General features: G+C 45.9%; 1 protein-coding gene across 6 annotated transcripts in view; it reads left to right on the top strand.

The window, feature by feature from the left end:
• The window catches only part of arhgef11 (Rho guanine nucleotide exchange factor (GEF) 11), a 40,585-nt gene extending 29,285 nt beyond the window's left edge, over positions 1-11,300 (top strand). For all 6 annotated transcript variants that reach the window (XM_031791880.1, XM_031791878.1, XM_031791881.1 and 3 more), the window contains 14 exons: positions 103-228; positions 411-528; positions 1,877-2,025; positions 2,614-2,689; positions 3,050-3,229; positions 3,452-3,533; positions 3,693-3,773; positions 4,062-4,120; positions 4,287-4,457; positions 4,590-4,820; positions 7,470-7,568; positions 7,908-8,230; positions 8,315-8,447; positions 8,650-11,300. In XM_031791880.1, coding sequence (XP_031647740.1) covers positions 103-228; positions 411-528; positions 1,877-2,025; positions 2,614-2,689; positions 3,050-3,229; positions 3,452-3,533; positions 3,693-3,773; positions 4,062-4,120; positions 4,287-4,457; positions 4,590-4,820; positions 7,470-7,568; positions 7,908-8,230; positions 8,315-8,447; positions 8,650-8,708 — 1,887 coding nt within the window. In that variant the 3' untranslated portion in view covers positions 8,709-11,300. The remainder of the gene's footprint in view (positions 1-102; positions 229-410; positions 529-1,876; positions 2,026-2,613; positions 2,690-3,049; positions 3,230-3,451; positions 3,534-3,692; positions 3,774-4,061; positions 4,121-4,286; positions 4,458-4,589; positions 4,821-7,469; positions 7,569-7,907; positions 8,231-8,314; positions 8,448-8,649) is intronic.
• Positions 11,301-12,417: the final 1,117 nt, after the last annotated feature.

Genomic DNA, 12,417 nt, shown 5'->3' with positions numbered 1-12,417 from the left:
GTCAGTCTGTCATGGACAGAGCAGGTGTCCATAATGTTTTGTACACTCAGTGTATATTGTGTTGTGTTTTGACTGGGATATCGGTGTGTACCTGTGTGTTAGTTTGAGGGCGTGGCGGGGGAGGAGTTTCAGGAGCAGGCGTCCCACCTGTGCAGCCAGCAGTCTCAGGCTCTGGAACTCATTAAGAACAAGCAGCGCAAAGACCCCCGCTTCACACACATCATCCAGGTAACACACACGCATCACCCAGGTATCACACACGCATCACCCAGGTAACACACACGCATCACCCAGGTAACACACACGCATCACCCAGGTAACACACACGCATCACCCAGGTAACACACATACATGCAGTCACAATGGCTTTTCCATGAATTGATTTGATTGTTTGATGGATGTATTGTCAGGAGTGTGAGGCCAGTCCTCACTGTAGGAGGCTGCAGCTGAAGGACCTGCTGGTGTCTGAGACACAGAGACTCACCAAGTACCCTCTGTTACTGGACAACATCATCAAACACACAGAGGGTACGTAGGATCCATCATCCGCCTCCATATCTCTCTTTCTCTCTTTCTTATTTATATAGAGATTCTCTCACACTCATACTCACCAAGTACCCTCTGTTACTGGACAACATCACACACACTGATAGTCTGACAGTTTAGCACCAGTGGTCTTCATTAAGTTACTGTTATATTATATGTTAGTCTTAGTAGTTAGGTGATATGTTAGTCTTAGTAGTTAGGTGATATGTTAGTCTTAGTAGTTGGTGATATGTTAGTCTTAGTAGTTAGGTGATATGTTAGTCTTAGTAGTTAGGTGATATGTTAGTCTTAGTAGTTAGGTGATATGTTAGTCTTAGTAGTTGGTGATATGTTAGTCTTAGTAGTTAGGTGATATGTTAGTCTTAGTAGTTAGGTGATATGTTAGTCTTAGTAGTTAGGTGATATGTTAGTCTTAGTAGTTGGTGATATGTTAGTCTTAGTAGTTAGGTGATATGTTAGTCTTAGTAGTTAGGTGATATGTTAGTCTTAGTAGTTAGGTGATATGTTAGTCTTAGTAGTTAGGTGATATGTTAGTCTTAGTAGTTAGGTGATATGTTAGTCTTAGTAGTTAGGTGATATGTTAGTCTTAGTAGTTAGGTGATATGTTAGTCTTAGTAGTTAGGTGATATGTTAGTCTTAGTAGTTAGGTGATATGTTAGTCTTAGTAGTTAGGTGATATGTTAGTCTTAGTAGTTAGGTGATATGTTAGTCTTAGTAGTTGGTGATATGTTAGTCTTAGTAGTTGGTGATATGTTAGTCTTAGTAGTTGGTGATATGTTAGTCTTAGTAGTAGGTGATATGTTAGTCTTAGTAGTTAGGTGATATGTTAGTCTTAGTAGTTAGGTGATATGTTAGTCTTAGTAGTTGGTGATATGTTAGTCTTAGTAGTTGGTGATATGTTAGTCTTAGTAGTTATGCGAGTAGGTTCATCTTAGTAGTTAGGCGAGTAGGTTAGTCTTAGTAGTTATGCGAGTAGGTTCATCTTAGTAGTTATGCGAGTAGGTTCATCTTAGTAGTTATGCGAGTAGGTTAGTCTTAGTAGTTATGCGAGTAGGTTCATCTTAGTAGTTAGGCGAGTAGGTTCATCTTAGTAGTTAGGCGAGTAGGTTAGTCTTAGTAGTTAGGCGAGTAGGTTAGTCTTAGTAGTTATGCGAGTAGGTTAGTCTTAGTAGTTAGGCGAGTAGGTTAGTCTTAGTAGTTATGCGAGTAGGTTAGTCTTAGTAGTTAGGCGAGTAGGTTAGTCTTAGTAGTGTTTTAAGAATAGCTACTGCTTTGAACTAACTGGTCCTATTTGATGTTTGATATCACTGGGTGTAACGTCTTCCTACAGCTGGCTGCACAGACCTCCCGCCTCTCCAACGTGCACAGGCCTGCTGCCGCGGGATTCTGCAGGCCGTCAATGAAGTCGTCAGGGAGACTGAACACCGGCAACGACTCAACCAATACCAGCGCAGGCTGGACCCCACGCCACAGTTCAAGGTACCTCCTTTTCAGAGTTGTTAGTATTTACCACCTCTTCAACGTTAGTATTTACCACCTCTTCAAAGTTAGTATTTACCACCTCTTCAACGTTAGTATTTACCACCTCTTCAAAGTTAGTATTTACCACCTCTTCAAAGTTAGTATTTACCACCTCTTCAAAGTTAGTATTTACCACCTCTTCAAAGTTAGTATTTACCACCTCTTCAAAGTTAGTATTTACCACCTCTTCAAAGTTAGTATTTACCACCTCTTCAAAGTTAGTATTTTCCTCCTCTTCAAAGTTAGTATTTTCCTCCTCTTCAAAGTTAATATTTACCACCTCTTCAAAGTTAGTATTTTCCTCCTCTTCAAAGTTAGTATTTACCACCTCTTCAACGTTAGTATTTACCACCTCTTCAAAGTTAGTATTTACCACCTCTTCAAAGTTAGTATTTACCACCTCTTCAAAGTTAGTATTTACCACCTCTTCAACGTTAGTATTTACCACCTCTTCAAAGTTAGTATTTACCACCTCTTCAAAGTTAGTCTCTTCCTCCAACACATAGTATAACAGCTTTATTCTGATGATGTCCTCTGTCCTGTCAGAGTCTGGACCTGACCAGTAAGACAATGATCCATGAGGGTCCTCTCACCTGGAAAGTCAATAAAGACAAAACTTTAGGTAAGACCCACAACACTCCACAGATAGAACTGTTGTGCTTTAGATTCTGTTGGCTCCTCTGTCCAGAGCTAAAAGGAATCAGCTGCGAGAGACCCCTGGAGACACTGTCCCAGACATGTATTCCATATTGGAGTCACTGTTCTGATTCTGCTGTATTGTTGCTTCAGTCACCAGATAATACACTGGGAGTTGAATCATTTGTGCCTTGTTAACTTTTTGGGTGAGTATCTTTGACTTGATTTATTTTCCCTCCCAGAGATCCAGGCCCTACTGCTGTCAGACCTGCAGGTTCTAAGTTCTAGTGTTCAGTGTTCTGTAAGGGTTCTAACCGTATGGTTCTGGTTCTCCTTCATCTATCAGAGATCCAGGCCCTGCTGCTATCAGACCTGCTGGTTCTGCTCCAGAGAGGTCCAGACGACCGGCTGCTACTGCGCTGTCCTTCCCGCTGGCTGGGGGGAGGAGGTGGTAGCGGGGACACCAAGGCCTCCTTCAGCCCCGTGGTCCAGCTAGACTCCCTCCTGGTGCGCTCTGTGGCCACAGGTAAGAGGTTAGAGGTCAGGGGTTATGGGACAAAGTGTGGAGTGGACAATGGTTGTGTATAGATGAATCAGTGATCTGGGTTAGATTTAGACAACAGTTTAATGCTGTAACAACAATGTAATAACAGGAAATGGGATCTCAATCATTTTGCAAGATAATAAGATAATGGCTTTATTATCCCTGTGGTGATGATGATGGTTTGATTGAGTCTGATTCCCTCAGACAACAAGGCCCTGTACGTCATCAGCACCACAGAGAGAAAGATCTATGAACTGGTAGCGGGGACGTCCTCAGAGAAAAACATGTGAGCACATCTACATCATCCATATCTATACCAGGAATAGAGATTAGTTTACAGATAATATACATGATAGAGGTTCATCAGGATTTTAACCTGCAGCATTTTACTCATCACATGGAAAAACTTTGGTGGACGTTTTGAGTGCCATTTTATTTTTCACAGCTGGAAGGACCAACTTGAAAAGACCATCTCATTGGTTGCTGGCTCCTCACCTTCGACCAATAACAGATCCACACCTATTTTGTGAGTAATCCTTACACTGGCCCGTTTCTAACAATTAACATTGAAGATCTGTAGACTCTGATAGCATTGCAGACCATTCGCTATAGTTGTCTTAAGCAGTACTGATTCCATCTCATTGATCTCTCTTCTGTCTTCTCACTCATTCCTCGCCCTCTCTCTCCTTTATCTCTCTCTCCTCTCGCCCTCTCTCTCCTTTATCTCTCTCTCCTCTCGCCCTCTCTCTCCTTTATCTCTCTCTCCTCTCGCCCTCTCTCTCCTTTATCTCTCTCTCCTTTATCTCTCTCTCAGCTCCCCAAGTCTTGGCAACGCTTCCCCTGTCTCAACTGGCAGCCATGTCTATCAATCAGGTGAGACAAATTGTGTTAGTAAGGAAGTGTATGTTTTTGGAGTGGATTATAGTGACTACAGATATAAATATTTATTTCTGTAGGATATTTCTGTTCAGTAATATTCTCTATCATTCCCCAACTCTGCTCTGTCGTTCATCACATTGATGATCTTTAATCTCCCTAGACGACTCGATGACGGAGCAGGTGGTTTTCATGGAGACGGACTCCCCTAACGATGAGGATAACGAGCTCGCACGCACCACACCAACGGACCAATCAGGAGCTTTCTTCTGCGGGGAGGGGCAGGACTACGTCAAGCGACGAATTGGAGTAGCAGAGGCAGCTCTTGAAGACGGTGAGAAAGCAAGAGACTTGACTTGAACATATTAAAATATAATTTTGTTTACGTATGTACTAGCGTCACTAGAATGTGTTTGGTTGAGAATCAACTTTCCACTTATTCAATACCACTTTTCTGCCTTTTCAGTGGAGACGCTAAGGCAGCTGATTTTCCGCGACCTGGAAGATGGGTGGAGTCACGGCTCAGATGGCACGCACACAAACGAGGCAGCCAATGAGAGGACCCCGTTCAATGACCATCAGAGGCCGCCGTCCTCTGAGACTCTCCTTAGCGTCAGTCCCAGCCAATGGGGGGCTGAGCACGCAGAAGCCCCGCCCTCGGAGGTGGAGTGCCCCAGTGTGCATGTTGTGAGGAAAGGTAACGAGGACAGAAGATTTAGACAGTAACCTAATATTGTTGTCCATTTTCATTAAATTACTGCTTGTTTCTTTGTGGAGCCACGTTGGTGTCTAATATGATCAAATGAAGTCAGACTCTACAGAATGACATCTGAATGTTTGATTACACACACTCCTCCTTTACCTTCTGCGTGGTCACACTCCTCCTTTACCTTCTGCATGGTCACACTCCTCCTTTACCTTCTGCGTGGTCACACTCCTCCTTTACCTTCTGCGTGGTCACACTCCTCCTTTACCTTCTGCGTGGTCACACTCCTCCTTTACCTTCTGCGTGGTCACACTCCTCCTTTACCTTCTGCGTGGTCACACTCCACCCATACCTTCTGCGTGGTCACACTCCTCCTTTACTTTCTGCGTGGTCACACTCCTCCTTTACCTTCTGCGTGGTCACACTCCTCCTTTACCTTCTGCGTGGTCACACTCCTCCTTTACCTTCTGCGTGATCACACTCCTCCTTTACCTTCTGCGTGGTCACACTCCTCCTTTACCTTCTGCGTGGTCACACTCCTCCTTTACTTTCTGCGTGGTCACACTCCTCCTTTACCTTCTGCGTGGTCACACTCCTCCTTTACCTTCTGCGTGATCACACTCCTCCTTTACCTTCTGCGTGGTCACACTCCTCCTTTACCTTCTGCGTGATCACACTCCTCCTTTACCTTCTGCGTGGTCACACTCCACCCATACCTTCTGCGTAGTCACACTCCTCCTTTACCTTCTGCGTGGTCACACTCCTCCTTTACTTTCTGCGTGGTCACACTCCTCCTTTACCTTCTGCGTGGTCACACTCCACCCATACCTTCTGCGTGGTCACACTCCTCCTATACCTTCTGCGTGATCACACTCCTCCTTTACCTTCTGCGTGGTCACACTCCTCCTTTACCTTCTGCGTGATCACACTCCTCCTTTACCTTCTGCGTGGTCACACTCCTCCTTTAACTTCTGCGTGGTCACACTCCTCCTTTACCTTCTGTGTGGTCACACTCCTCCTTTACCTTCTGCGTGGTCACACTCCTCCTTTACTTTCTGCGTGGTCACACTCTCCTCCTTTACTTTCTGCGTGGTCACACTCCTCCTTTACCTCCTGCGTGATCACACTCCTCCTTTACCTTCTGCGTGGTCACACTCCTCCTTTACCTTCTGCGTGGTCACACTCCTCCTTTACCTTCTGTGTGGTCACACTCCTCCTTTACCTTCTGCGTGGTCACACTCCTCCTTTACCTTCTGCGTGGTCACACTCCTCCTTTACCTTCTGCGTGGTCACACTCCTCCTTTACCTTCTGCGTGGTCACACTCCTCCTTTACCTTCTGCGTGATCACACTCCTCCTTTACCTTCTGCGTGGTCACACTCCACCCATACCTTCTGCGTGGTCACACTCCTCCTTTACCTTCTGCGTGATCACACTCCTCCTTTACCTTCTGCGTGGTCACACTCCTCCTTTACCTTCTGCGTGATCACACTCCTCCTTTACCTTCTGCGTGGTCACCCTCCTCCTTTACCTTCTGCGTGGTCACACTCCTCTTTTACCTTCTGCGTGGTCACACTCCTCCTTTACCTTCTGCGTGGTCACACTCCTCCTTTACCTTCTGCGTGGTCACACTCCTCCTTTACCTTCTGCGTGGTCACACTCCTCCTTTACCTTCTGCGTGGTCACACTCCTCCTTTACCTTCTGCGTGGTCACACTCCTCCTTTACCTTCTGCGTGGTCACACTCCTCCTTTACCTTCTGCGTGGTCACACTCCTCCTTTACCTTCTGCGTGGTCACACTCCTCCTTTACCTTCTGCGTGGTCACACTCCACCCATACCTTCTGCGTGGTCACACTCCTCCTTTACTTTCTGCGTGGTCACACTCCTCCTTTACCTTCTGCGTGGTCACACTCCTCCTTTACCTTCTGCGTGGTCACACTCCTCCTTTACCTTCTGCGTGGTCACACTCCTCCTTTACCTTCTGCGTGGTCACACTCCTCCTTTACCTTCTGCGTGGTCACACTCCTCCTTTACCTTCTGCGTGGTCACACTCCTCCTTTACCTTCTGTGTGGTCACACTCCTCCTTTACCTTCTGCGTGGTCACACTCCTCCTTTACCTTCTGCGTGGTCACACTCCTCCTTTACCTTCTGCGTGGTCACACTCCTCCTTTACCTTCTGCGTGGTCACACTCCTCCTTTACCTTCTGCGTGGTCACACTCCTCCTTTACCTTCTGCGTGGTCACACTCCTCCTTTACCTTCTGCGTGGTCACACTCCTCCTTTACCTTCTGCGTGGTCACACTCCACCCATACCTTCTGCGTGGTCACACTCCTCCTTTACTTTCTGCGTGGTCACACTCCTCCTTTACCTTCTGCGTGGTCACACTCCTCCTTTACCTTCTGCGTGGTCACACTCCTCCTTTACCTTCTGCGTGGTCACACTCCTCCTTTACCTTCTGCGTGGTCACACTCCTCCTTTACCTTCTGCGTGGTCACACTCCTCCTTTACCTTCTGCGTGGTCACACTCCTCTGTTAGATTCAGCTGATCTGGTTTTCGGATCTCATTCTGTCTGTCACACTCTCATACAATATCACCTCTTTCCACTTACACTCACTCTTTCACTCCATCTGTCCTCAGCTGTGGTTGCGGGCTCCCCTATCCCTGATGACATCACTGAAGATGTCACCCTCCACTCTGACCAATCACCTGAGCCGAGAGGCGAGGCCAGTGTACGGGGTAATGCTCCAGTCGTCAGTCTAGTTGTCCTCTTCAAACCTTCATGAATATCTTCCATTAGGTCCAAGTCTCTCTGTCTGAGGTTTGTGACTACTATACCAGAGTCGTGTCCAGAGAACTATTTTGAAACGTAAATCGTATGGTTCTTCCTGAATTTGTCCAATAAGAACACTCACTTTCGTTTTTCTATTTTTTTAACGTTTTCCAATTCATACCTACTGAACACAACCCTCTAGCTGCATACTATAAGATTTCACAGTTGTAGTGTCAATTTAACATGGAGATTGACTTTTGTTCCCGGAGGGCTCATTGCAACTCTGTAAACCCACTGTGCTGCAGGAAACGTGTTCTACCTGGTGATGCCTACAGAGCAGGGAGAGGGACTGCTGGACGAGAGTCACACAGATGAGGTCAACGACCCGACCACCACTGAACTTCCTGATCTGGAACAGGAAGTGATTTCATCGCCCGTACAGACTCATGAGAAAGAAGGGCAGGTCGCTTCCATCATGTCTGCGGACAATCAATCGGAGAGGGGAAATCTGAGTCGGCAGGAAGGGCAGAGTCAATCACAAAAGAGCCTCCAGAGCCATATAATCAAAAACGTGGATGACATTTTCCACACCATCGAGGAGTTGATGAGAAAGCTGCACCAGCTGAGGGTAAGGCGTTTTAAACACACACACTTGGACTTTATTTCCATGCTAATCTTTACTTGTCGTTTTCTCCCCTCATAACCCCCTCAGGACATAGAGACAGCTCATCACCAGCTCCTGAAAACACTGAGAGAGCCACCTGTCAATCCAGAGTCTGGTGACCTCTTTCATATCCAGGCAACCGTCGTCAGGACACCGTTTCTGGACCGGGACCCAGGGGACGGTGAGTTCAGGGGTTAGATAGAAGAGGTCAGGGTCATACAGAAGAGGTTTTGTGGAAAGATTTGGTCTGGATACCACATTTCATAAAGGCATTTCTTAAACCTTCAAATTCACTATGGACCTTTCTGGTTGTTGGTTTGTCTGTGTTTACATCAGCTCTGTTATTGACATGTCTCTCTCTCTCTCTCTCTCTCTCCCTCCAGGAAAGGAGGCGAGCCCAGCAGAGCCAGCCAAGCTGAAGATCCTCTCCACTGGATTCTAACGTTGTCATTTCAGTGAGGACTTAACAGACTTACCCCCACCCTGCCGTAGACATACGCACACACACACTGATGGACTGGGACCCCAGCCTTTACCCTCTAACCCCCTCTCACACCCCTCACCATCAGTCAAATCCCAGCACGCACTGCTCATGGGAGCAGAATCCAGGAAGTACCGGGATGTCGTTGGCGTTGCCCTGGGAGACCAGGAATTGATGCAGGACTGATGCCCCTGACACCCAAGGGGCTGCCCCCAGCATGGAGTTAGGGTGAACTCTGACCTCTGCGGAGCAGGAAAGAGTCCTGGGACGAGAGGATGGACAGATGAAGGGGGGAAATGGAGAGAAGCAGTGATGAAACAGTTGTGTGAAGAAGCAAAGAGTACAAGAAGTGAGACAAATCTAAATTGAGTAATGTCAAGGATAAAATGTTGAATGGAATGAATAAGGTTGGCTACATTGGAAGGAGAAGTTAGTATACTTTGAAAAGAACACTGGGTTCAAGGGAGAGAGTTGAGAAGTGACTGATGTTTTGACAAAATAACGACTGGACAACTGAAGGAACCCGGCACTTTACCCACAATGCATCCTCTGTCATGTATCCATACGCCAAAGCTGATTGGATTGGTGAGGGATAGGACACTGGACAGATCACCGGCTCCATTGGGAGTCAAAGCTGCACCTAGTTTGAGCCAAGATGGCAGTTCTCTACCACTGGTTGCTTTACAGTATGCCTGCCATGGAGGCTGATCGAAGGACTGTGTCTATATATCTATATATTCAGGTTTATTGCACTGGGCCAAGAGGAAGGAAGGAGTAAAGAGATCACAACATGCACAGTCCTCATTCATCCATAAAATCATTCATGTTATGTGATACATATGTTTGATAATCACACAGGAGAGAAGCGCCATGAAGGAAGAGGTGTGTTGTTGTTGTTAAGGGATAACCAAGATGGCGGTTGGTCAGTCATTCTGACGTATGCAGCAAGTCCTGCATGTATGTACAGCTGCTAAGCTACGGGATGGGTTGTCTGTAGCGACAACATCTTCCCGGTGACCTCAGTAACGCGTCGTGGTAACACTACTACCGCACTGTTCTCTACTGAATGGCTGTTGTCTCGTCTGCAGCGCTACTCCTAGACATACAGCGATGACCACTACGAAAAAGGATACATGTTCAATGAATGCACAGATGTCTATCATGTCGTCATCGTTTCCTAAAGAACGCTGTACTGTATTGTGTGTGTAATACTGTGAATCCCCTCTATACTACTATACCATGACTAGTGTTTGCTGTACTGGCACAAAAAAACATGAAGGGATGTTCCTTCATACAGAGTGGCATAGGTTTGGACTGAAAGACACCTTTTGCACAGACGACTTGTATTCATTGGGAGAGGAAGTCTGTTAACCCTCTGTGTGGTCAGCGTACGATATGTCTGTGTGACACTACAGTGTGTGTGTTGTCAGTATACAATACGTCTGTGTGACACTACCGTGTGTGTGTGGTCAGCGTACGATATGTCTGTGTGACACTACAGTGTGTATGTGTGGTCAGTGTACGATATGTCTGTGACACTACAGTGTGTGTGGTCAGTGTACGATATGTCTGTGTGACACTACAGTGTGTGTGTGGTCAGCGTACAATGTGTCTGTGTGACACTACAGTGTGTGTGTTGTCAGTATACGATACGTCTGTGTGACACTACAGTGTGTGTGGTCAGCGTACGATATGTCTGTGTGACACTACAGTGTGTGTGTGGTCAGCGTACAATGTGTCTGTGTGACACTACAGTGTGTGTGTTGTCAGTATACGATACGTCTGTGTGACACTACAGTGTGTGTGGTCAGCGTACGATATGTCTGTGTGACACTACAGTGTGTGTGTGGTCAGCGTACAATGTGTCTGTGTGACACTACAGTGTGTGTGTGTGTGTGTGTGTGGTCAGCGTGCGATATGTCTGTGTGACACTACAGTGTGTGTGTGTGGTCAGCATATGATATGTCTGTGTGACACTACTGTGTGTGTGTGGTCAGCATACGATATGTCTGTGACACTACAGTGTGTGTTGGGGCTCCAGAGGGGATGCAGATTTTTCGTTTACCTTGGCATGGTGGACGATTCCAGACTCTTACTTTCATTCTGTCTCTTAGCTCGACATTCGTTTACTCACTCTTTTGATTAAGTTATTTTTCTTCTGGTCTTTTGTCTGTGTTTTTCCTACATTTCTGTCTTGAGTTCTCTAACCATCTCTCTCGTATAGAGGTTAGAACTGATGGTTCCTCCCTTTGTCAAACCGCTGCACAACAAACTAGGGCATGCATACACATGTCTTTAATGATCCTTTTCTCTTTTAATCTCCTTCACTTATGTAATATAGAAATCACAATCTTGTATTTTTCCTGGAAAGCCTTTGTCCTTTCTTTTGATTTTATTTTTGTAGATATGAAAAAAAGTGTACATTATTTTCTCTCACGTTTGAATAAATGGTGCGGTTGTTAGCTGCGAAGAAGGAAAATTAAGTCTTGTTGCAGATTCATGTGTATTGTGACATTAAAAAGACCTTAGGACCCAATCCTTTTTTCAAACTCACCCACCTTCGTTGATACGAGAAAGAAACTAACTCTACCATAAACATTTACAGATCCTGAATCAAGTGAAGCCACCAGTAAGCATATTTATTCACACATTATACATCCACTATAGAGTACAGAAATATCAGGCCAATTTCTCTCTCAAGGGCCTGACAAATGTATTGTCTTTTAGGGCCTCCCATATCATTGAAGTTGACCACTTTGAGGAGAGCTGTGGAGGTGACAGTGAGCAGCCTCAATTGGTTTGACCTGGGAAAACTTGCCCCGAATGGCCGACTGTATTCGCCTTATAGGAAAGGAGCCAAGGGCTTATGTCAAGTAAGCCAAGTATTGATGTTGAGGGCCAGGAAATATTATATTCAGTAGGGGAAATCCAAACGGACCTTTGTCCACTAACATGATGGGTGAATCTCAATTGTATTTCCTTGACTGCTCACGTCCTCTCTCCTGCTTCCTTCTCAAAATGCATTGGAGGAGAAGGTACACAATATATACAAAATCATGTGGACACTCCTTCAAATTAGTGGATTCGGCTATTACAGCCACTCCCATTGCTGACAGGTGTATAAAATCGAGCACACGGCCATGCAATCTCCATAGACAAACACTGGCAGTAGAATGGCCTTACTGAAGAGCTCAGTGACATTCAACGTAATACCGTCATAGGATGCCACCTTTCTAACAAGTCAGTTCATCACATTTCTGACCTGCTAGAGCTGCCCCGGTCAACTGTAAGTGCTGTTACTGTGAAGTAGCAACCTCTAGGAGCAAACAGCAAAGTGGTATACTGGGGCTGCAACAAGCTCACAGAACGGGACCGCTGAAGCGAAATAGTGAGTAAAAATAATCTGTCCTCATTTGCAACACTCACTACCGAGTTCCAAACTGCCTCTGGAAGCAATGTCAGCACAAGAACTGTTTGTTGGGAGCTTCATGAAATGTGTTTCCTTGGCTGAGCAGCCGCACCGCACACAAGCCTAATATCAACATGCACAATGCAAAGCATTGGCTGGAGGGGTGTAACTCTTGCCGTCATTGGACTCCGGAACAGTGGAAAAGCGTTCTCTGGAGTGATGAATCACACTTCACCATCTGGCAGTCTGACGGACAACTCT

This window comes from Oncorhynchus kisutch, linkage group LG16 (genome assembly GCF_002021735.2).
Source record: "Oncorhynchus kisutch isolate 150728-3 linkage group LG16, Okis_V2, whole genome shotgun sequence".
NCBI lineage: Eukaryota > Metazoa > Chordata > Actinopteri > Salmoniformes > Salmonidae > Oncorhynchus > Oncorhynchus kisutch.
Note: the sequence above shows the minus strand (reverse complement) of the source record. Positions and strands in the feature narration are given on the sequence as shown.